This window comes from Ornithodoros turicata, chromosome 4, assembly GCF_037126465.1.
Source record: "Ornithodoros turicata isolate Travis chromosome 4, ASM3712646v1, whole genome shotgun sequence".
Lineage (NCBI taxonomy): Eukaryota > Metazoa > Arthropoda > Arachnida > Ixodida > Argasidae > Ornithodoros > Ornithodoros turicata.
Window position 1 is genome coordinate 77,295,578 of NC_088204.1, and position 25,226 is coordinate 77,320,803.

The 25,226-nt window shown below is 45.5% G+C and overlaps 1 protein-coding gene, 1 long non-coding RNA gene and 1 other non-coding gene across 5 annotated transcripts in view; 2 read left to right on the forward strand and 1 right to left on the reverse strand.

The window, feature by feature from the left end:
• Nucleotides 1-236: 236 nt before the first annotated feature.
• Nucleotides 237-25,226, reverse strand: part of LOC135391973 (uncharacterized) — a 56,762-nt gene continuing 31,772 nt past the window's right edge. Inside the window, exons 1-3 of one of the 2 annotated variants that reach the window (XR_010422146.1) lie at nt 22,358-22,625; nt 2,213-2,352; nt 237-1,364 (exon numbers count right to left, since the gene is read on the reverse strand). This is a non-coding gene — a long non-coding RNA (uncharacterized LOC135391973). Of the gene's footprint in view, nt 1,365-2,212; nt 2,353-22,357; nt 22,626-25,226 lie in introns of those variants that run through there. The other variant, XR_010422147.1, reaches the window with a different exon arrangement.
• Trnae-cuc (transfer RNA glutamic acid (anticodon CUC)) lies at nt 16,684-16,755 on the forward strand. The gene has a single exon. It is a non-coding gene; the product is annotated as a tRNA-Glu (tRNA).
• The window catches only part of LOC135391972 (protein outspread-like), a 91,322-nt gene continuing 89,604 nt past the window's right edge, over nt 23,509-25,226 (forward strand). For both annotated transcript variants that reach the window (XM_064622562.1, XM_064622563.1), the window contains exon 1: nt 23,509-24,107. In XM_064622562.1, coding sequence (XP_064478632.1) covers nt 23,982-24,107 — 126 coding nt within the window. In that variant the 5' untranslated portion in view covers nt 23,509-23,981. The remainder of the gene's footprint in view (nt 24,108-25,226) is intronic.

Below are 25,226 nucleotides of genomic sequence, written 5' to 3' on the forward strand. Positions count from 1 at the left end.
GCCAACTGAACAAATTTTGCACGGAGCAAAATATTAAACCGAACCAGCTCCGGAAAATAACCGACGTCGGTAGAAAGTCTGCAAAAATACGTTTGGATTGTCTGCCGGAAAAAACTAGGGAAAGTCTCACGCACAACAGCCAGTGAGGGGTATCGATCCCGACACCTCACAGGGCTTACCATGATCTTGAGGTACACCAGGTCGAATAAAATGAAGTGAATGACAGTAGCTTCTTTTACGCATCGTTTATTTATAGTATTTATCATTTTATTAACCTTGCAAGTGTTCCTTATATGAAGGGCGACCATTTGAGAACAGTGTTTCGGTGGGAGTTCACGTTAGCTCTGCACTGGCACACTCTAAGAAAAAAAGGAGTACTTTTACTCCGTTTGGGGAGTAATTGCATTGCCACAAAAATAGTCCCTTTCGAGAGTAAATGCACGGGAGTAAATGAATGTCACAGAGTGACCGCATTTCACGCGCTGTTGTAAGAGTCCCAGGTACATAATTGGTGCGCATGCATGAAGTTACTTTGAAGCAAACCGTCAACCGTGATATATCGAGTGATACAAAATCTTGCGCCATATTAGGGCACAATTTGCGAAGAAAGATGCGCTAACTGTTTCTTACTCTGTGTGGCTGGAAAATTGCTACGTTGTGTGAGTTATACACCCTTATGTCGTTCAAATTGAGCAAGGGCACATATTTACGCAGACTTTTCCATTCAGGAGACCATTCGCGAAGTTCAGTGACAATTTGCAGTCCTCGGGAGTAAACGTCGGGACTAAATGTTGGGTTAGGGGACTAAAATGGGGAGTAATTGCAGACTAGGGGAGTAGAAGCTGCAATTACTCCCCGTTTTACTCCTTTTTTTCTTAGAGTGTGCAGTAGAACGCGGACACAGACGTAGTGACAAAGTAAAGCGTTGAACGCAGTTAAGGCGGTGCTCGCGTAATGCTACAACAGATAGTGTACAATGCATCAGACACCTTATGGTTGTCTGCGCAGCCAGAAGGCGAGGCAAATGCCTGGCAGCCATTGGAGCAGGCATCAGATCCGCGTGTATTTGCCGTGATTATCTTATCCTGCCTTCCTGGACATCTGGTCTGATGACCTGTCTCTGTGGCACCACTGACCCCCAGCGATCTCTCCGGAACACGTCCTCCGGGCGCACGAGTCTGTCGCGGGGTACCACGATCGTCGGCGGCCTCGTAGGTTGGCGTACCACTTGACGACCAGGGATTACTTGCTGTGTCACGACTCGCTGACCTGGAACGATTTGCTGCGGTACGACCTGCGGTGGGTACACCGGATATATGACCTCCACTTGCGGTGGGTAGTAGTCGATTACTTGCGGGTAGGACCTGGAAAATGGGTACTTTGGTATTATTAATCTGACTTGAACATTCATTATACAACAGGGTGTACAATGTAACTGCAGTTTTGAAATTAGTTGTTGATTATGTTAATGGTGGTGGGGGAAGAGGAGGAGGAGAAATTAGTTGACTAGGCTTCTCAAAAGTGGACTTCCCATGCGGCATTGTTAGACTGTTTTGTCCCTGGTGCATGCTAAGTTACACGCACTAATAAAGACCAGGTGGTTATTAGTGCGATTTATGAGGCTCACGGGCACTGAAAGGTGTAGCAACACTGGACATGATGATGATGATGATGATTGGGAGTTTTGTGGCGCAGCGACAACAACACTGGACAGTACACGTGTGTGTACATAATGGAAGTTCCCTGGAAGGTAGAAGGTAACTTGAGTAACGTGAGCATTTTTTAAGGAGCACGCTTATACACTTAATTGTTAGAGTGGAGAGGGGTGTAAAAATGTATTTATTATATCGTGATCTTAAAGTATATTGATTGATTGCGTGATGGACTGGCAATGTCTTCTAGCTAGCGTAACTCGATCCAGACAAGTTTGGGAGGTGATGTGATCCTGCTTTTGGCAATGTCTCCGCTGTCTTTTCCTGAGACGCCCTAAGAAAAATGCCGGCACATTTCCCCATGAAGCTAGCCCAGGATGTGTGATCCCCCAAGCAACATCTGGGCAAGCTCATCACTCGACATCCCACAAGTCAACCAACCAGCGTCACAGTTAGTGTCCCTCGCAGATACAACACACTGCACTACGTCATCTCCGGAGACATTCAAAGTACTCAAAGTCTTTCTGTTAAAAAAAAAGTTCTTAACCAACGTTGCTTACCCCGCTGGCACAGTCTGGATAACGACAGGATAGTAGCGCTGACCAGTGCTGGGTATGGGGTGGAAGCTGGAGTAGGGACGGTAGCTCGAATACGCTTCGGTTAGTGCGGCCACGGAGGCGAATAGGAACAACACTGAAACCTGCGTGCAGAAACGACGCTACATCGTGGAGTATCCAAGCGTCTCACACATAGGTAGTACACGGACTTGTAGGCTCAGAGCATAGGGACAGCAAGCACAAATAGATTATTAATTGCGACGACAACGGCATGTCCTTGAGTTTGAGGAGCTCCAGGAGAAGGACGAGGAAAGAGGGACGAGGAGACAGGGAAGAACTGGACGAGACTTATGTCGTCTCTTCATCCCTTTCGTCGTTGTTGCGATACGCCTCAGACTCAAGGACATGCTACCGTCGTGATACACTTGTCGATACTAGACCTCTACCCGAGAATCGTCATCATGACATTGGTAGACAGACTGAAACCAAAACAAGTCGGAGTAGGGAGGGCTGGGTTCCACGAATGGGCACTTGTTCGCTGCCTCCTATTGAAAGAAAAGTAGGACCGAAGGTCGCGTCCCTATCAGGAACCATCGTAATCCCATCAAGACCGTGACTTTCGGGCGCGACCTTGTTCGCCCCCTAGCGTCGAGCATAGTTCAACTCTACCAAATTGGTGGCGCTGTCGAACACTATATACGACGTCATTTGTTTACAAGCAAGGAGATGTCTATTGTCCAGAAATGAGTTTAGTCTGAACCAGAGACATGCTTATCGCATGATGCTATTTTAAAAATTAGTTATGCGCCGTTCTTCTCGCGTTACTGATTTTTACTCTGCGCTCTTGGCTGTCATGTGAGAATACGTTACTAATAATTGCATTAGTAATTTACAGACTGAATGATTGAGATAAGCAGCACCCTCGGACGGGACGCATTGTTGCATAGCACACTATTATCGACGTATTTGCTTAAAAACTCTTGGAAATAAACACAACAGCATCCCTGTTTGATTTCAAAATTATCTCTAAAATTAATTAATCAAACGTCGAAACAAAAATGTCCGAACATATTTCGCTTCCAATAAATCTTTTAAACTATTCACGACAAAAATCACACTCTCTCAAGAATATCTCAAGCACCAGGAAGAACAAAATCACCAACCTTGAGCATGATCGCAGCCCTATAGAACCGATTTCACCACTGAGACTACCCTTTCGTGCACAGCTGTTCCTGCAGTCCATCCCGCCCTTAAGTACTGGAATCTACGCAATTTGTAAAAGTCACGTGACATCATGTCCTGCCCCTGTGGTCCCCCCTGAATGCCCCCTTCCCTCCCTTCGCTTTCGCATAACCTCGAAACTGGAAGCTCGAACAGTGTGTGTGTGTGTGTGTGTGACATCCATGAAGCGATGGGCCGTTCCTGTCTCCGAGTCCCACTGAAATTGCTGAATAAATTCGATCGATTAGGTTGAACGTCCTTCACATGTCTTGGGAATTTGAACGGAGAGGAAAAAAAAAAACTCGGTCTGATAAATCACTATAATTGGTAGGGCTTTTCATAATGTCGTCGACTGTGAGAGTCTAAGATTGTTGTATTGATGTCTGGTGTGTCTGTGTGCGTTTTGCTTCGCCTGTGCTTGTGTTTGCGCTCTGAATAAATCGTGATAAGTAAGATCACGTACAAACTCAATGTATTCTTCTTAATGCTAGCTTATTTCGTGGATATTTTCATTTCGTTGGTTTCGGCTCGTTCGAATTTGGTCGTCGGCATGAAATAATCAGCCAGTCTTTTCAGATAGATTAACATTTTTTAAATCGCGTATTATTCATATTTTTTTTTGTTACGTGGTTTTTAATCACGCAGTCGAACTGCCCTTGACGAAGTGTAGTCTGGCTTGAATAAGATAAGTAACCATTTTTTATTCATTTATCTATTGTACCTTCAGGGCATAGTTGCGTTACAGAGGCGAGTGGGAATACAAAGATAAGTAGAAACAACTATAGAATCACAAATATTCACGTTGTCGTACACACAGATAACTAGCATTGGGACAGCCGGACAGTAATGGTCAGCCGCTGCATTTTTGAAATTATTTGTGTTAAATCCGAGAATTTTCCATTCGATAGATGTTCATAGAATAAATGATGCGTAAAATGTTCTAGTGGTGAGCGCCCTCTACATTCTCGATTTTTCTTTTTTTACAAAAAAAGACATCTACTTTACTTTAATAATAATGATTTTATATTATTTTTTTCTTCCTCCAAAAGAAACCAAGAAGCCCACCTGGCTAGTGAAGACCACAGGGAATCCAAGTGAACAACTTCTAACCATGACTGTTCTCACGAATTGCACGTTTTCGTTATATATTTAATTGAGTTGCTTTATTTGCTTTGTTCACATTTTACGTAATTACACAAGTTTTTTTGTTTGTTTTTTAGTAGCCTTGTAGTGGCCGGAAGTGAGGACAACGACGACCGGGCCTCTTTGTTTTTTGTTCTTCTTCTTCTTTTTTTAAAGAAAAGACTTGCAGGGAAGACTTCTCGTCAACTGCCATATTTGAGATTCGTCTTCCTCGTTAAGCTGATTCGTATCTATCTTGTTAATTGCGTTGTTCATCGTTCAGAGTACATGCAATCGCAAACTCGAATTCAAAACGAAGAAATGAAATTGCCTTCGATGATAATGTAAGGTGAATTAACCGCAATTAAATTAATGTGTACAAAAAGGAGGAGACCATGTATGGATCATGGAATACTGTATGTTATCACGAACTTTAAAATTAGCAATCTGAAAATTCCTCTCAGGCCTTATCAGTCTAGAATTTCCTCAATAAGGAACGTTTCTGATAATTAACGGTAAATTATAACGAACGCCTCTATTACAGGCTGACCAATCAAAAACTGCATACAGTGCAGCTAGGATACAATTGGGTTAGGGTCCCGCGTGCAGTGGCGTAGGCGGGGGGGGGGGGGGGGGTTATCACCCCCCCCCCCCGCATTCGTTCCTTTGGTAGTGCATTTGGGAGAGGGAAACCTGGGGGAAATCCTCGCCCCTCATGTGAAGTCCTCATAGAACCTCCTCAGTTCCAGTCTGGTTCGAGCACCGTCTTGTTCAGTTCCGATCCTACTGGAGTCCCGTTTCGTTCTTTCCCACCACGGCTATAGTGTCTCGCTTCGTTCACTTACAGCTTCGTTCAATCAATGCCAATTCGAATGGAGTCCCGCCTGGTTTTGTTCAACATTTCAGTTCGGCTGCTGTCTGTTCCACGTTGCTCCCCTTCTTCTTCTTCTTCTTCCACCACTAGGAACAGTGGCCACCAGCCACACAGGGCGATTGGCCAGGGTATGGCCAGGGTTTCGTGCTCCGCTTTCTTTCTTCTTCTTCTTCTTCGTCCCACGGAGAATGGCCATTAGCCCCAAGGGCTTTCCGTTCCAGCTTGGCTCGTGTCTTCTTCTTCTTCTTCTGCCAATGAGATAATGGCCGTGAGCCACTAAGGGAGGGCTCGTGTCTTCCTTCGTTCAATTCCGAAAAGGCGCAAAATGCCGTGAATGGAATGATTCAGCAAGGAGATTGCACTCCACGAGTAATAAGGACTGTTCCATCGCAGAAGTTACTTTTCAGTTTTAGTTTCGTGTCCTTCCTTTGCTTTTCTTTTCTTCTTTGTCTTTTCCGTTTCTTTTCTTTTCTTCTTTGTCTTCCCCTTTTTTTTCTTCTTCCCCTTTTCTTTTCTTCTTCCCCTTTTCTTTCCCCGTTTCTCCATTTTTCTTCTCATTTTCTTTTCTTCTTTTACTTTTCCTTTTCTTTTCTTCCCCCATTTTCCTGTTTTTGGAATAGCAAGCCGACCTCCGTCTGGCTGACCTTTACCGTCTTTTTTCTTAATAAACATATTCCCCCCCTCCATCTCCAAAAGGTCCTAATTGCCATGCTCTATCGGACGATTTCTAACGTTAATTAATTTATCGCATGTAGTGAAGGAAAGCTGAGGCCAAAAATTTGACTCCTGACTAAAGACGAGATGTCTTTAAGGTTTTTCACAAAGGGATTGGGAATACACATGTATTCCATGAGTATATGTATCACTCCAGAACTCCAACAATGCACTCAGTCTGCACCACTTCCTAATAAAATACTGCCTTTTCCTCCTCTCCCGGCCCATCCCCTACGGCTATGCGTGGAATTCGATTGAATCAGTTGAGAAGGGCGTCGTTACACCCGTTCGAACCATCTTATCGGTACGTCTTATCGGTGTCCATTAAATCTCGCATACAAAATCAGATTCTTCGTCTCGAAATGTCCCCCATATGTCCAGACGCGAAGACGAGGCACTTGGTATTCAAACAGTGAAAGTGGTTCACCTTGTCTCCATACTTGGATGGCGCCAAGTTCACGTCCCCCCCCCCACCCTTTTTCTATGTGACGATATGTATTTTACGAGATGTACCTGTCGTGTGACGTAACGCGACATCTGGTGGTAAATACTGGAATGTCTCCAATAATGGAACACCCCTTTATTTCGTTTTAATGGGCCCATAAACCTTCAAGTCGTTGTAATTCGTATTGTCAGAATGTGATTTTGTCTTGAGAACGCTTATGGATGTCTCTGCGTCAAGACAGGAATTTTTCGAGCAGCCCCAACTAGAACACTGCACGGACTCGCTCTGGTCCGAAGACGTGAGCCAGACACGGCCTGCGTGCCGGGTCGGGGCTTCACTGCTGTTTTGACTCCGGCCAGAGCCGAGCTTTTCTTCTGTCGTACTTTGTCCACTTCCTTCTTTGTAAGTCGTTCTCTTTTGAATAATTTTCAATGTCCATTTTGAGAGTTAAAGCAAAGTCGTACCTCCAGTGTTGCGCTGGAGCCTTTCTTTCGCCTCCCATGTTCCAGTCCAAACGCACTATGGGCGTTGGATTGGATTGAATAGGACTGAACCATGATATGCATAGACGTAATAGACATAGACAATATAAGAAAAGCTTTACTCGCGTTTTTCGCTCCGTCGAAGCTGCTACCAAGATAACGTCCTCCGCTCCAACTCCTGGCGCGCCCTGAGAAAGTAGCCAAAAGTAGCCAATTTCCGTCGTTCGCATCCAATTCTGTAGCCAGTACTGTGCATGTATCGTGTCATATGCCACTATGTCATAATTTTACCGGGGATGCGGAACTTCAACTTGAACTAGAAGCTTAAAATATCCATCTGGGACAGCCTAGTCGGTAATCCATTATTCCACAGGTGAAAACGCTAAAAGGACAAAAAAACAGACAGTCCCTTGTTGTCTCTTCCTTGTCCTTTTAGCGCTTTCCCTCTGGAATAAAGATAACCCTTGACGTCGAATATATGATAGAATTCATAAAGAGCGACACGTATGAGTTGTATGATCTAGTTTCCACACGGAGCATTAAAATGAAGCATGACTAGACTATAGTGGCCACTACCAACTCAAAGGGAATTCGAATAATAATTCGAGGCCAGCTGTTATCATGACACAAGGCACAGCAGTAGGGTCGGTGGTTTTACGTCACCCGACGTTCCTTTATAGTTCCACTACGTACTAAAAAACTAATATTTATTTTATTTCGTATTGTAAATCAAAGACTCACTGCGCAAAATGTATAAGTCATAAGTCGCAAAACATACAGTCAACATTAGCGCTTCAACATTAGCGTCAGCGCTTTCACGAATTTTCGAACGAATCCGCGAAACTTGATAGTTTCGGGTTCTCCAAGAGAAGGTGACGTCACCGAGAGCTCTGGAGTCTGTATCCTCCCAACAGCGTTCTCCGGCCCACGTTGGAAGGCTGACAGACGGCGTGGCAGCGCCACCTAGAGACAAAGCCTGATCGCTTGAACAAGGTGACGTAACAGTTAAGAGTCCGCCAATCGCGGCCGTGGCTATGGAGACGAGCCGCCATAACAACAACAACAACATAGATGAATGGATGATGATGATGATGTGGGATGTTTCCCTGCGTTGAGTGCAGGACCCTACCCCATTCCAAAAAGGCCATAAGCCGCATGGGAAGCCACAGAGAGTCTGTGTTTCAAAATCGTCCTCGGTGATTGGCTGACATCTTGGCTGACGGCGGCAATTGGCCGGCTTTATATGTCAACTTACGAAGGAGTGAGAGGAGGCACGAAGCAGGCTTTTTGCATCTAGCTGGCATTGGCTGTGGTCAGGAGACCACAGGGGTGACATCCAATGTATTGCCCCGTAGACGAAAGCGTGCTGGGCGAACGCAACGCATCCTGGACAGGTCCTGGTCGCACGTCACAGCAAACGTCAAGGCACACGTGACCTTAAAGATGGCGGCGCCCGTGATCGGCGGCCAAAGCGTTTGTAAACAATGCTGGAATTTTGGATGTCTTTCAATCACGGTAATTATTTTTATCCGGTAATCTCGCACTAAAACGCGCAGTTTTGCACATAAGGCCTCGTACTGTTGACGACTTCCAAAGATGTGATGACTACCGCGCGTCAAGATTCACTGAGCCGATGCGATGTACTTGAACTAATGAGAAATGGGCTACCATGTTGCGGAAGAAGCACGGCATAGTTTACGCTGGCAAAATACGTGCATCTCTTGGCGTTATGACGACGGAAATATGTCGGTAAGCGGCAGAACGACATGTAAACAAAGTCACATGACCTCAAAATGACGTTCTCTATGTCGTGCGACCAGGACAAGATGGCAGTTTTGCAAAAAGCACCCGCTTGAAGGTAGTTACAGCAATGGCGGGTTTGTGTCACCCCTGTGCAGACATTGACCTTTGAGGTGAAAGGTTATCAGACGCGTGGCAGATAGCACACCGTATGAAGTCATACCTCTAGAACCTATAAATTAATTTTATGATAGTACCGCCGATATATTATGATGGGACATGGGACAGTCTTCAGGATGACCTTGGAGCTATGAGCAACAAGCGAACGTTGCATCCACTCAGACATACCGTTGTTCCTGCTGTCGTTCTGCCAGATATCATTACCAGTGCCATACCCGACAGTGCGGCCAGCATTGAAGATTATTTTGTCGTCTGCATTCTTAACATCTTAACTCTATGAAATATTGTACGGGCCATTTCTCATCTTCGATTTCCAGTCCCCTCTAGTATATTAATTTCGAACGTGTATGAATGTGCTTGTAGGCCTCGTCTTGACACAGTTCTTTGATGGCACCGACGTTGGCAACAGTGCGAGCAACCAGTCACGTCATTATGACCTTCAGACATTCAATTCCTTCTTCTTACAGAGCGCAGTGTAAAAATGTGAGTGATTTAATGGGTTTCCTTTCGTTCCGATCGTGGCACACATTTTAATGTCGCCCTGAGGAGAAACCGATGAAATATTTCTCGTTTTGGCCGAAGGCCACAAAATAACCGATGGCGATGTAAGACCCACTCTTTTATTTCGGGGGCTACGCGTTGCCGGCGGGCAGTTTGATGATAAATAGGAGGTTATGCTCTAAATCGCGTTATTTAGTACTTATGAAAGTCAAGCCATAAGTTTCCAGCTTGAGTTCTTTATACGCCCTGGAGGACTAGATGTGTGGATAGCATAGTTGCTATGCCTGCGTGTTGCTCGTCGGAAGCTCCAACTCCTCACTAAAACCCGCTATAGAGAACATATGAAAGGATCGAATCGGAATCCACCAGCGAAAAAAAAAATATTCGGCTCTAGCCAAGGGTCTGGCAGAAGTCGTTGCGCGCATCCGGGAACCTCAGCGAGTCGACCCAACGCTCGCTCTCGCTGGGCGCTGCGAGACGCGAATTTGACGACAGGGCTCTCTCGAATTTCCTGCAAAAGAGAGAGAGAGAGTTGATCGGAAACGACCAACGAAGGACCAGTCATCCGGGACATTATGGACATTATCGACATCGACATCAAGACATCGGGACATTAGGGACATCGAAGGATATTATCATCCGGGGAGCAAGAAAGCAGCTCCAGAGCGACCAGCAGAGTTTGCCATTCTTTACCAGTCTTTACCGGTCTTTACCAGTGGCCAGGAGGAACTCGATGACTGCATCGACCACGGCAGGATTACGTATCCCCTGAGGTACCCCCTGTACCTTCTGTATTTCGGAAGGTCATGCCTGCTTGTTACGCGGGAGCAGGTCTTTCCTGTGCTAGCACGAAAGACGCCGCTCTTGCTATTTAGATAGCCATGCTCTGGATTACATGTCTCCTCTTTAGACTTGAGCGATGTACAATGCGGGAGTCAAGTGTACATCGTCGCAGCCATGGTCCTGAGTTACTATTCTGTCCCGAGTCACCTGCTGCAGTCGAAGACGGTATGGGTCAGCTGCAAGGGCACTAGCGTCAGAGCGGCGCCGTCGACACCAGTTTTGCTGCCGTGGCTTACGACGTGTTCTAGATTGTGTTGCCTGATAGCAGAGGCGTGAGTAAGATTCTCGAGGATATGCCTCGAGTGCCTCTTATGGTTCCTGGTGTCACCGGCGTGGCCTAGTGAATACAGCACCCGCGCACTGCCTGCTGCTCCACGGTATGCTACTAAAGAGTTGTGAGATAATTTCCGCCTGAGACACGATGAAGGTGAAGCACCCCTTTTCCAGACGAAACGTCTGAAAAAGATCACGCAGCAACAATAAAGGCAGATGTAGGCAGTGATTTATCAAGACTGCACTACACCCCCCCTAATACCCCAAATGTTCAGTGATGTCCCCCAAAATTTTTCACCTGTGTACCCCCCACAGGGGATGCCCTTGCGATTTCAGCTTTAGACAGATGTCGGTAATGATATCTTAAGCTGTAATGACGTAACTATAATAATGTCCCCCCCCCCATTTTTTCCCAACACCCCTCCGTGCTAGAGATTCTGCATAAACCACTGGATGTAGGCACTCTTCATTCTTAGCTAGGTAATTTATTTCGTTGTAATTTGTTTTGTAATGTTGTTGCATATATGCATTTCAAAGATCTGTAGTAGACCTATCTTCAGATGGTAAGTTATAAAAGTGAAGTAGAAAAATTATAAATTCTAAGTTTGACATCGCCTTATTTTTCAACGTTATCAGTCCCGGAACCTGTCTTCCAGCGGCACTCCATGGAAGACTCCCGAGGCGGCTCTCCCTCTCTGACTTCTTTAGTGAATAGCCTGGATAGCCTTGGCTATCCTGAAAGCCTAGCTTGGATAGCCTTTCCAATAGCCTTTTGGATCAAGAGAATTCGCCCTGTTGTGTTACAGAGCTTTAGAAAACCGTTCATAACGTGTCCTTTGAAGTACCGTGTACAGTACACCGCATCCTCCCCATATTTTTCTTTATCACATCACATCATATCACATCCAATCAGCGCATAACATTCTGAGTCACCGATGCTGTGATAATGGTCTAAGGTCTCTTCGGTCGCAACGTCTTCTACGCAGAACCGAACTTTCCTCTGGAAACTGCTCTCCTCTTACTTAAATTGTCTACAAGTTCTATACACGGCGTTTTTTTTTTATCCTTTACAGAATTTTTTGAGAGCAGCAGAGATGTCGTCGTTCCAGTGTGACATGCCTTTCGAAGGGAGTATATAACTACAAGGTGACTATAATTACCTAAAATTCATTATAATTACCTCTTTAATTAGGAAATTTCAGGCCATAAATTAAATTAAATTCTGTCATTTAAAAATCCTCAACCTAGCGCGTGCCGTCAAATATCCACAGCCGAATTTCGCTATGCAAATCAGCCAAAGTCAGAACAGCGTGCCTATAAGGAACGCATCGCCTGCGCCGACGGACGCTTACCCTGGGCCGGAAAGCGGTGGTGGTAGTGGTGGTGGTGGTGGTGGTGGTGGTGGTGGTGGTAATTTGAGAGCTTGCCGTTGTCGGCCTCACAGAGGTGGGCATCGTCACGACCAACGCTCTGGGGGAATGCGCGTCCTGGGTCGACTTCTAAGGGAATTGTGCCGACAAAGCGGTTGAGGGTTGTGGTGGTGATGGTGAAAGGGCTTGCCGTTGTCGGCCTCACGTATGTGGCCAACGTCACGACTGACGCCCTAGGGAAATGTGCGTCCTGGGCCGATTTCTAGGGGAACTGTGCCGACATATGTCTGAAAGCGTCTGAGGAAAAGCCAGGAAAAACCCCAGACAGCACAACCGGCACCGGGATTCGAACCCGGGTACCTCCCAGCGGGTACAAAGCGGTTGATCTGGTCAGCAGACCAGCACTTACCCCAATCATCTCCATCGCTCCAAAGCACGTGGCGCACCCTGTCGTGAAATGAGCGCTGCGTTTCCCGCGCTCCCGGTCGCCGCGGTTTCGGTTTCGGTTTCGCCACCTTTGCGTATCAAAAATCCGCGATGGATACTTCGACGCGCGCGCGTTTCAGGATTTTTTAAATCATAGAATGGCTTTCAATAAGGATTGTCTCCCATTGGTGCTTTGTTGTTACACACACTCTTTGAGAGAATGTCCCTCTGGCCGTAGAGCTCCTCTGAAAAAACGACATCTATTCCGCTGTCGTAGCTTTTTTTATTTAAAAAAAACTATGTAAAGGATAAAAAGCCACGGCCACTACGGTGGGAAACCTTCAGGGAAGTACTAATCGAGCTCGGATTATTAAATAAATAAAAGCTTTTAAACCCTGTTGCGCGCGCTATGTCTGTGGCACGTTTGATGATTGCTATGTGCCTTCGGAATCGAGGAACCGTTAATCGAAAGAGAAAAAAAAAATGCGGAGAGCGTTCAGCGCCTGCGGGGTGGGATCGTCTACTTAATTGGGGTCTTTTTACTTACGTTCTTATCCTCCGATCATTTATTCCGTCCTGTGCCAGTCGGCCACCTTGACAGTGACCTTGACTGTGACTGGAGGACGCGCGATCCGAAAGAGGAAACGAGAAAGCCAAGTTTCTATTTATTTCCAGATGATAAGTGTTGGCAGGAGACTGAACGAATCCCATTATAGTACGATCCACCTAGCGAGCCCTCATTTCCATCCTTTTAGGAAAGGGCGGGACCTGCAAGATCCACGTCCGACTCCTGGTGTGGACGTGAAACATATTGCGTCGTCGATCAGCAGCATCCAATCATGAATACGTCGTCAACCGAGATTCTGGACACGTGTGATGGGAACAGATCACGCTGCGATATAACACGCGCTCATTGGCTTCTTCCCAAAATCTATAGCTGACAGCACTGGTGGGCTACACGTGTCCGCTACCAGCTCGCGTGGCTCAGTGGTTAGCGTGCTGGCCATGTCACGTCGGGAGGTACTGGGAGGTACCCGCACGCACCCTACGTTGGAGGTTGGGCTATATACGCCACTGGCTATGACCCATGAGAACGCACTCTCTGCACTCTAAGAAAAAAAGGAGTACTTTTACTCCTTTTGGGGACTAAATGCATTGCCACAAAAAATAGTCCCTTTCGGGAGTAAATGCACGGGAGTAAATGCATGTCACAGAGTGGAGACTGCATTTCCCGCGCTGTTGTAAGAGTCCAAAGTACATAATGCGTGTGCATGCATGAAAATACGTTGAAGCAAACCGTCAACCGTGATCTATCGAGTGATATAAAATCTTGCACCATACATAGGGCACAATTTGCGAAAAAACATGCGCTAACTGTTTCTTTCTCTGTGTGGCTGGAAAATTGCTACGTTGACTGAGTTACAGAGCCTTATGCCGTTCAAATTGACCAAGAGTACATATTTACGTAGACTGTTGCATTCAGGAGGCTATTCGCGATGTTCAGTGACAATTCGCAGACCTGGGGAGTAAATGTCGAGACTAAATGTCGGGTTAGGGGACTAAAATGGGGGGTAATTGGCAGACTAGGGGAGTAGAAGCTGCAATTGCTCCCCGTTTTACTCCTTTTTTTCTTGTAACTCGCCATACTGAAACTTGCAAATGTGTCATCATGACAGTCCAGTTCTCACCATATCACCATATCACCTGCTTATCACCATATGGTGTGATTGTGCTAGCGCATTATCTTTGACTTCTGTTTGTTCGCATCCCCGACGCCGGAGGCAAAACCATGCAGTATATGACGACGACGACGGCCTCTTGAGATTCGTCCTCGCGCGTATACAAATCCCAAGGGGGCGGGTTCGAACCCGGCAGGGGATTGTATAAGTAGACATTGTACAATGGCCGTCTTTGAACATGGTGCGAATATTTCGGCGCAACTTTAAAGGGGCACTAAAATGCAAAAACAAGTTCACTTCAAATTACGTTTCACGCTATGTTAACTTCGTACTTGTTATCGTAAGTCAAAACTTTGGTTCCGTTACAGTGCTACAATCACAATTATACCGAACTCTTTCTTGCTTCGGCGCTAAGCAGTGAACAACGCTTCAGCTCGAACATCGGTGTTTTTAGTCCATGCTATGTCCATGCTGTCCACGCCATGGAGCAGACCCGGTGAAAAACAATAGGGCAACATAGGGCGTCGCTGTCTGAAGGACGTGAAGTCAGTGGAACATTCGCGAGAACTGTTGTGTGGGCTACAATTCAATGAATCGATATTGAAAAATGCTACAGTGCCCATCATGCCACGCGTTTACGGGACACTACGACTGGACCCGTTCCAAATCCACACGATCACGACAGGCATGCGCTTCGTCTTCTTCTGCTGTCTCATTGGATGCCGCCAATCTTTCTTCTTCTTCTTCTTCTACCAATGAGATAATGGCCGTGAGCCACTAAGGGAGATTGGCCAGGACAAAAGGGCGTGAATCTTTGCTTCCTGGGCATCCCATTCTTCTTCTTCTTCTTCTTCTACCAATGAGATAATGGCCGTGAGCCACTAAGGGAGATTGGCCGCCAAAGACGGCTCTGTTTTCATTGCATTTTTCTTCTAAACGGTAGCGTTGTGTGAAGTAATTTTGTTTGAACTGTACCAATTGCAACACGGACTTTCATTTGAGAGCAAATTGTTTTTTGCATTTTAGTGTCCCTTTAAGAACCCTCAAGGGGTCAAAATTATTCTACAGGGAACGACCTCGCGTCGCGGCCTCATGGTGATGGTGAGCAACGCCACAAACGTCACGCATTATCATTATCAGTAGCCGTATTTAAACTGAATCGATCCTTCATCACGCACTATAGATCGAAGTACCCGTACAATCAACTAAACTCGTTTAATTTGAAAGCATTTGCATTGTTGTTCTATGATAGCATGGTGAAGAAGGAGGGTAAGTGGGTGTAATTAAGCTTTGCAATTTAAGCACCAAAGACGACCTCAATCTAAATACCTGCCTTTGTTTACTGGTCGTTTGAAGGCAATCTGGTAGAGTACGAGCTGCTTGATATATGCGCTCTGGTTGTTTATAGCTTCCTTGTTCTTATCAGGGGCTCTCATTGATGGTAAAATATACTTTGACGGGCGTTCACTTAAGATGTTGTTGAGCGCAGGAATGCAACATTAACATAGGACGATGGGTTTGTGATACAACGATTTAGTGGTGGTGGTACCCTGTAAAGTACGTTTCTCCTAGAGACAGTTTAATATGACGGAGTGTAGTGCCAGGAGATTGATCAATTTGGTCAACCTAGATGGGTCGTGGTCAAAGGTCGCAGAGTATTCCTATACCGTATGACACAGAACTAGTTGTCAGAACTTAAATTGTGCACTTAAAATTTTCTAAACACACTTAATTTCCTCTTCAGCAGTAGATCATCATAACACCCGAAACAGAAACGGAAACTGAAATAATTAGCGGTAATAATTCGGGAACTACCGAACCAGAATTATTACAATCCTGTACATGTGTCATCATGTAGATAAATTTATGAAATAAAGCCGAATAAAGCGAGCTAAAATATAACTGAGGAGCTAAAACTAAAATGAACTATAAAACTGGAGCATACATGTAAACAGTGTTAAGAAAAAAAGAAGCATAGTTGTTATATACTTATGGTAACTTGCAAAGTGCAAGCGTGTGTATGTTTTTGAATAATTAATGTTTTCTCCCGTGTGCACGTATCAGTAAAGTTCTCAAAATATAGCAGTTCAGAATATTTGTTTCAGGCGCTAAGTTTTGTGACGATCTCAGAGCTTCAGACAATGAAACATAACAAGTAGGGGCACCAAAAACCGAATCGGAAACGCAGGGAGAGGAAAGCAACAATGGTGGTAACCGAAACTGAAACAGGAACAAATATGGGCCAGTAACGGAGGAGGTTAATTAAAATATTCCGTTCCCTATCCATGATTCAAAAATTCAGAACCATGAGGCTGAGGGACACACATACGAGAGGTACGTGGTGCGACTGCCGTATTTCACTTGTTCACTTGTATTTCAGGGGCACTTTGAGGCCTGTTCTTCTGTTTGTGTACAGCAACCTCAGAGCGCTTACTTTCTTTCCAATGTTTCCAAGTGAGCTGTGTTGTGGCGACACCTGAAGGTAGTATGAGAAAGCGTCGCGTGCGAACAAGAAGTGGCGACATCTACAGTAATCTCTAGGAATCACCTACTGTATATTTTCTGAAAATCGATGTATACATCAGAGAAAGGCTTTTACGTGTCTCCGGCATGGTCTAGTGGCTAGGATACCTGGCTCTCACCCAGGAGGCCCGGGTTCGATTCCCGGTGTCGGAATTGTATTTTGCAATTCGATATGTTTTTATGCTTCGCCCACGTTCTTCTTTCTTTTTGTTTCAGTCTCCTATGGAGCGGAATACGCTCACCGATATGGTTTGGGAATTTCTGATTGCTTCAATGATTAGGGATAAGCTAACGTAAGCAACTCCGATATCGGCAGATAAACATGTTGATGAATGAAGAAAGAAGTTGTTGATGAAGATTAAGCGTTTTGTGTTTCGTAAATAGATACAATGCCTTTTGAGAAGTAACTGACGTAATGTAAGAAACCGCCTGCCGAAACTTCAAGTGACAGTGCAATTTTTTCTGCGGGTCGGTAGGTTAGAGGGCCTAGGTTCGAATCTTGGCATCAGCAGCTTTTCCTTGAGCTGTTGATTCAATCGACTTATCATTACTCCAGGATCTTGGTGATGCGGTACTCGTCGCCGAACCACCCTGCTGATATCTGATAACATCTCTTCCCTTCACTCCCACTTGCAGAAAAAGTCTTATATCAGCACATACCATATCACAATCATTACATAAACATATCATACAATAGAAATATCGTAACAAGATCTGACACCCTTTGACCTACGTGACGTCAGCAGGGGAGCCCTTCAGTCGCTAGGGGATTGTCGCCATGATGTAAGGCCGACGGTTGCAACCGGACCACCGGACGGACCTTCATCAGCGTTCACCGTTCATTTACTCTTTCAAATTTCTCCGTGAACATTATTTGTACAGTTATCCCTGCAATTTTCATATTTTTAATAACCTTCTAAACAGGGTGTCGAACCGAACCCGAACCCGAACCGAAAACCGTACCCGAACCGTTATTTTTGCCGGAACCGAACCCAAACCCGAACCGAAATTTTCATGACACTGTTGAACCCGAACCGGAGCAGAACCGTAAAAAATAATAGCGGTAACCGGTTCGCAACAAAACGGTTCGGACATAAAAGAAGTCAGCATAAGAGTTCCTCTCTATCCCCGAACGAAGACACATTGGTATCATCATCACGCGCCTATATCATAAATTTCAGAAATGTTCACCTAGCAGTCAGACGACGACGTATAGTAAGTATACTTTCAGCGTCTTTTTAACATGTTGAAGCGCAGTTGTCCTTGTGAGTGCCGCGGCTAGCGCCCCACGCACGCGGTGCGGCGTCTACTCTTCAGAGGCCAGGTGCCACGCGGACGAATGAAACACGAAGGGAGTAGGCCAGTTAAATAGCTCTACAGGACGAATATGTGATCAAATAAGCGCCCAAGATTTCCCTTTACACGTGAGCAGCACAAATTAAACAAGTCAGAAACATGAGAAGCGGAGAAGCAGCGTACGCAGAACGGTGTGTGTTTGATTGGTCGTGCTTTGAAAAGTAAATGTGGTTCTGCTTATTGGTAGCGCAGTTGTGTCGTCGTGACACATTGCCGTTGTGTTGTGGATTAACAAGTACACTGCTGTGAGCTCGGACAGAGTAAGGCTTGCAGGCTTATTTTCGACATGCTTCAGTAAGGTTTCAGATCGATTCACGCTGCGAAGGCAATTTGCCGGCAAGTACTGTCGTCTATGTTACGCTGTCCATCTTATTAGGCTTCCTTTAAGTGTATCTTGCTGGCACTGTGTGTGTGAAAAAAGATATTTTGGGAACAGAAAGTAGCAGGACTACACCGCTTCAACAGCGTGAACTCTAGTTGCAATAAGTGTTAATCCATTTCTCATTTCTCTCACTAAAGGGCTACCTCACCGCTAGAGACGTCAATGCAGACAACAGCAGTAAGCTATTAGCCACGCATTTCCTGATAAAAGCAGTTTTATGGAACATATATAACGGAAGCGTTGAACCGGTTCGGGGCTGCGAACCGGTTTGCGAACCGGTTCGATTTCTGGCCTGGCCGAACCGGAACTGAACCGGAACGAAATCAAACCAACGCGAACCCGAACCCGAACCGAACCCGTATTTTTTGCGGTTCGACACCCTGCTTCTAAATAGCACTTTGCAGGGATTGAAAACCGGAACCAAACTTTGCCGGACATACATTATGGCGGCGATTTCGCCTTTTCGGAGCTAGTGCCCTCTAGGAAAATCGCGTCACCAAATGTGGACTCCACAAGGATTATTAAAGAAGAGGTGCGGCGTTTTCTCTGGCACGATCCAGTCGCATTAGGATCAAAGTGCCGCCCAAATCGGATTGGTTCTTCGCATCTGACTTCTCAGGCTTTCACATAAAGAAGCCGTCATCCGTTGGAACATGTCTTTTTATTCATTTCGTAAATGGGCGACTTCGCAAGGATTCGAAAAAAATGAGATGAGCATCATACCGAACAAAAATCACACCCAATTGATACCGAATACAATATTCGCATTCATTTTGCGCGGGTAATTAATTCTTAAATGATGACAATAGTAAACCGAAACCGGAATGCGAAGAGCAGAAAACAGAGCTCCATACTACGGCGGTTCGTTCGGAGGACGTCATCCAGCGTGACGTCACCCAGCACTGTCGTCTGCTTCCAAGCAACACCACCTAGATGGAGAAAACCTGCTTACTCGTCGCCGTGACGTAACAATTAAGAGTCAGCCAACGAGGACCGTGTTTTCAACGGCCGTAGCCAATCACGAACGTGCTTTCAGCGGTCGCGGCCATGAAGACGAACGACCGTAGTCTGCGAGTTGTGATTGAACGTCCCCGCTTACTAAATGGGAAAACTTGGAAGTAAAGCGCAAAAAAGGTCTCAATCTTTCTCAAAACTGAGCATCTTGCACTTTTTGTCTAAATATTTAGGTCTGCAGGTTCCAGGTGAGCTGTAATCATTTGCGGGTTCTTGAACTCGCAGATCGGTGAATCGCAGTAGCAGACGAATTCTGCCTCTTAATCGAAGGAGGGAGAGGAGGCTATGAGCAGGCCTTTTGTACCTAGGTGGCGCTGTTCCAAGCCTGCATTATTTCTCCCTTGCCGGATGATGTCAGCAGCGTGTTGCTTTCAGCGCCCTCTCGCTTCACAGAGGCGAAGCGCTGGCTTCGTAGCATGTAATTCGTTTGAGTAAAATGTGCGCAGTTTTGGACCGAGATATTTCGTACACATATGTTCCTGACATCCATAAGGTTACGGATATACCACAACCTTTGTGGTGATTTTGTTGCGGACTCCTACTACAATATATAATGTTAACTTATTGCTGTATTATCGACCCAATGCTGATCGTTTCGGCGCTGTCTTGGTTCTTTCGAATTGCTCTTTTCTTATTGCTTCTTTGCTACATCAGAATATACCTAGTGTCTCGCTATCGTGCTGTCTATAGACTGTTATCTCCTGCTATCTCTGTCTTCTCATCACCCACTCTTGTGATTGCCTTTCCGGCAACCATCTGGCCTCCCACGAAGCCAGCCCAAGACGTATGATCCCACTTCCGTCAGAGCCTTTTGTGGGCAGAGATTTGCCTTTGATTATCTGATCTGAGATTCGTTCATCTGTTGCGGGCTGGAGATGGGGCGGACGTGACGTCACCCCGTCATCGCTCCGCCCATTCAGCTCCAAAATGGCGCCATTGGCCAAACAGCGATGTTGCTGCCACTTCTTCGCTTGTTTGTTACGCATTATAAACGCGGCAGATAAAGTATTATAAATGTTACCGTTACCCGCGCATGAATATTAAATCAACATAAATAAAATTAAATACGCATCCACGCAGTGGGAACCTGTACCCTTCTACGCTCTTTTTTTTTTCCCTTCTTGTTCTTCTTTTTCCCACAACGTTTGGAGACTTGCAGACACTTTAAATTGCTCTGACCACATTTTACTGGCAAGAGTCAATTCCAACCCCCCCCCCCCCCCTATACCTCACTCTGACAGGCACATCATTGCTTTGGTTGGTCGGAATAGTTTATAGTCCCTCGAGGGTGTGTTTCCTATCTGTGTGTGTTGCTACCTGTCCCGTTGCCGTCGTCCGTCACAGAGGAGGGCAGACAGTAGCAGTGGTGCGCATACTATACTGTCTCACGAAGCGATGCCGGAAACGAGGGGAAGTGTCGACGACAAGGTGGCGCTAGTGGCGCTTTGAGCTTGACACATTTGACGCACTCGCCATGGTCGGTTGCGCCGTTGGAATTCTTGTACACGGTATTCTTGACTTTTTTTTCTTGCCGATTTTATTATTCGCTTTTAAAGGGCGTTACTTTAGCGCCTCTTTTTTCTTTCTTTTTTTCCTTTTTGTCATTAACCTTTCTTTTTTTCTGTCTCGTTGTTTTAAATTTGTATCGTGTTGCAGCGAGCCGCAAATGTGTTACTTGTTTTTCTTTTACTGTTTTTTTACTTTTTTTAACATTCGTGAACGTCTGTTGATTACGTCAGGTTAGGTTAGGTTGGGTTTGGTTACGTAAGTCCCCATAACTGAACAAAAAGAGCGCACAAAGCAACGATCGACGGACAGCACCACGGTTTGAGCTCGTGTTGTGCGTGTCGTCGGCTTTTGTGTTGTGGGCTCTTCTTCATGGACTCTATAACCAACTTGCCCGTCTGTGCACACTGAGTATATTGCGTTAGGTTAGGTTTTTGAGATAAGACCATCCCAGAAGAAATTCCTTATGTCAGGGGTCCACAGGGGCATTGAACGAAGGGGCAAAACGACGTGATGTCTTCAGTGAGGTTCGAACGGCATTGGTAGTAATGACCTACAGTATGACTAAGGTAAGATCAGACTCGAAACTGAGGGGTGTAAAGTTCGAATCCCACCACGGGCTGTGCTGTTTGTAGTTTTCGCTGCCCTTTTCTTTTTCTCCTTCTTTTTTTTCTTTCTTCTTCTTCTTCTTCTTTTTTGTTTTTTTTACACTTTCCAGACGAATGCTGACACAGTTCCTCCTGAAGTAATCCCAGGACAGGAACTAAACTCCTTCTTTTCCTTTCCTTCGTGCCAACCTCTCTCAATCGGTGCACGTGCATACCGCTCACGGTTACAGTTGCTCCGCGGCGCTAACAAGACAATAAAAAAGAAAAAATGAGCGAGAATAGGGTCCGGCATGTGGTCGCCGAGATTTTATTATTTTTGTGTGTTGTTGTTGTTGTTTTATCGAGTCGAGGAAACTTTGTTAGGATTCTCACCTTCTGAAAATCCTTTTTTTTTTTTCTTATCCCTTATTTCTTTCATTACTTTCCTCTTCTGTGATTTAGGTCCGTTTCTTGGGTGTCAACCAAAAACTTGCAGAAGCGATGTATATATTTAAATGGGTATCCCTCCTCCCATCTCCAGGTGCATCCCGCCACCTGAGTTTTCTCTTGCTTGACATCTCTTATCAGCTGTAACTGGAGATCGCACGTGCAAATGTTACGCTCTTCTTCAACGTATGATATGGAACGATTTTTTTTTAAGTGTGTCATAAGTTGCTGGGACATAAAATAAAAGGAAAGCGAGGAAAATGATTTGTGTGTCTGATAATCATCAGGAGTTTTTAGACTAGGAATCTTAAGGTGAAGGTCGTAAATGACAAGAAAGAAAGAAGAAAAAAAAGAAAGAAAGAAGAAGAAGCAAATTAGCATGTGCAAGCGTACAGGTTTTAACATAAATTAACGTGTATAGGAAAAACAAAAGAAAAAGAAGCTACCAGTTTTGGCTCCTTACCTTGAAAAGCCAGGTGCAAAATTTGGGTGCTCGCGGGTATGAGTACAATCAACTTCGTCACTTATCTCTGCATATGTCGAAAGCGGCCTTGACTGTGTGCGATGTACAAGAGCCGCGAAGAAACCGAAACTGAAACGTCGAAAATGTGAGCAGAAACCGAAAAAAACAGGAGTTCTTCGAAAGCAGACGACACATGAGCAGAAACCCAAACGTCGAGGGGCTCCGCGGCAGCAGAAGACGAAGATGGAGAAACACTTCGCACCTACAAATAAAAAAAAAAACGGTATCGGTTATCATATAAAGTTATCGGTATCAAGAGAGTTATATCACACCCTCCTTTGTGTAAACAAAAGACACTGCATATACATCTCAAACATGTATATACATCCCATTCATTCAATAACCCACTTAAATATTGGTTTCACACGTTCCGATACCCTAATTTCACTTAAACGACAGTTTAATTAATACAGGTGGCGATATCTGTGCTGCAATTACATCGGCGGCCGGGTTATCGTAGTCAGCAATGTAAACAGTGCACACATTCTAGATTCGATAAGGTCTCGTGTGATACGCCCTTCGTAATTTGCGTTATCGCTTCACCAGCTCTTCTGAGGGCGGCGCCACCTCGGGATCTGCGTACTCCAGTTCCCTTTTTTGTTTGTTTTACCCCAACCTTAATAACTATCAGGTTGTCGCGACCATGTCCTCGATTTCTGTCAACCGTGTCGCGCTACAAATGTTCAGGGAGGCATAGCGAAGCCTGGCGGATCTTCAGGGTTACTCACTCATTCGGAGTAAAATCTCTTACGTGCCAGTGGCCTAGTGCGAAAGCGATAGATGCGCTTCGCAGACGACAGTTTGTTCACGTCTGCCAGAAAAAGAGTGATAGTCTACTTTTTCGAACGTAATTTAAGGATGGAGCAGAAAAGCGAGTTTTTTAGCCATGACTCAGGGCTATATTCTTAGAGGAGTCATTTACTGCCTACTTCAGCGAAATTAGGACTCAACAAAGTCAACGAGTTCGCTTTAAATGGACTATAAATGTGCACGAAGAAGCAGACGACAAGATTAACCATCTGCGTACTGCGCGCCGCCTCTGGATAGTGGCGCCCTCTTTCTTCCTCCTTCTCGCGCTTCTGCTCCCCTCGCCTCCCAGCATTCCTAGCGTCCATTTTTACTTTTTTATCTCGTTGGAGTGCTTCTTGTGTAGCGGAACAGTTCGGCCCGTTTTTGCGATGTCAACGCTTCTTTGAGGATAAACCAAACGCATCAGTGCTTTCCTAAAGTGTGTCTGCAACGGCCCTGGCATCATGTGAGCGCGTGTACGTAGCAGAAAGGCGATGTCGTAACTTCGCTGCGCCTGACGTCTGTCAAAACCTGTGTGCTATCCATCGTTGTGTTGCTTCGTGATGTGTTCAACTCGGGATATCTGCCGGTGAAAGTCTTATCATGGCAACGGTTGTGTTTAAGCTGGAAGATAACGACTGACGTCTTCTAGTCCGTTTGTGTGTGTGGGTCGGGCCCGTTGCTAGTATATCGGGCGACGATTTCTGCTTCCAATGTTGTGATGTGTGAGTCGGAGTAAGTCGTGACAAAACGTTGGCTTGGCGCTATCCGGGACATGAGTTCTGCTCTGAAAACCGTGGATTGCCGAAAATTTGCTCCAAACATATTCAACAAGTCAAAGTGTCAAAACTGTTTTCGAACCAAGGATGCGCATTCGGCAGAGGCTCTGGAAAGCAACCGGGTAAGCACAGACTTGGCATACTCTTAACATCCAACTCCACGAAGTGCAACATCAAAACATGTTGCGTTTCTATGTTATAAAGACGGGCAATAGCTGCAGAATCTTGCCAAAATACCTTCGTATCGCCCCGGGCATTCTTTGACACGCTCCGAGTTGGCCAACTGGCCCGGCCGAGATTTGGCTTCTTATTTTCTTTTCCTTGACAGAGAAGCCGAACGCACACGTTTGGGTTCGGTTCTATGCTAACAGGGTACACACTGGTAGCGTGAACAACCGCCTGCAAGAGACAGAAAGACGTGTTTGTCGTCTCCGAACCTGTGGGTGCGTTCCATCGGAGAATCTTCCCCCTATTTTGTTCCTTTTTCTTTCTCTTTTCTTTTTGCTTCTTCTTTCTCATCGGGCGTCCTTGAAGAAGCTTGCTTTCCGCTGTACGAAGGTGGATTAACCTTTTAGGCTTAGCGTACGCTTCATTCTGCGTACTTGAGAACGTGTGAAGTTTGCAAGAGTTGGTTGGTTACCGCAAAAGTTCCCAGGGCGGTAGGGCACTGTGAAACGTGCTTCAAAAATAACTGTCAAAATAAACGAAAATAATTTTGCCGGAATCAGCCGTTATTTCGTTGCTGTAGAGTTTGCGAAAAGGTTGTGTGTTCGTTTTGTATCGTTTTTACCGTTGTAGTTGAGGCCTTTCTTTATATTATTTTTATTCTTCTTTATTATTATTATTTGTTTGTGTACCATGCTTGAGCGACTGAGCAAGTAATGGAACGTAAATGTTAGTTGCAACGCGTAAACTGTACCTGAGTTCGTCAAAACTCTCAACTTCCAAAACGTTATACCCGGTCATTGCCAATGGACAGGTTTGCATCTCGTTGTGTGCGTGTCTCAAAATTCAGGTATGAGGTATGACAAGTATCCAGATGCACTTGTGCAACCGGAGACATCTGCCGACAGCTCATCACCCACGAAAAAAATTGCCTGTTTTGCAGAGACCAGCTGCAGCTTGAGCAGCGAGATTAAGAATAAGCTCTCACCCTCGTTTCCAGGAACGCATGCCGTCATACATCTCGGAAAGCTGAAGCCTCAGCATCCAAATGTCATGATGTCACGCTCACTAGAACT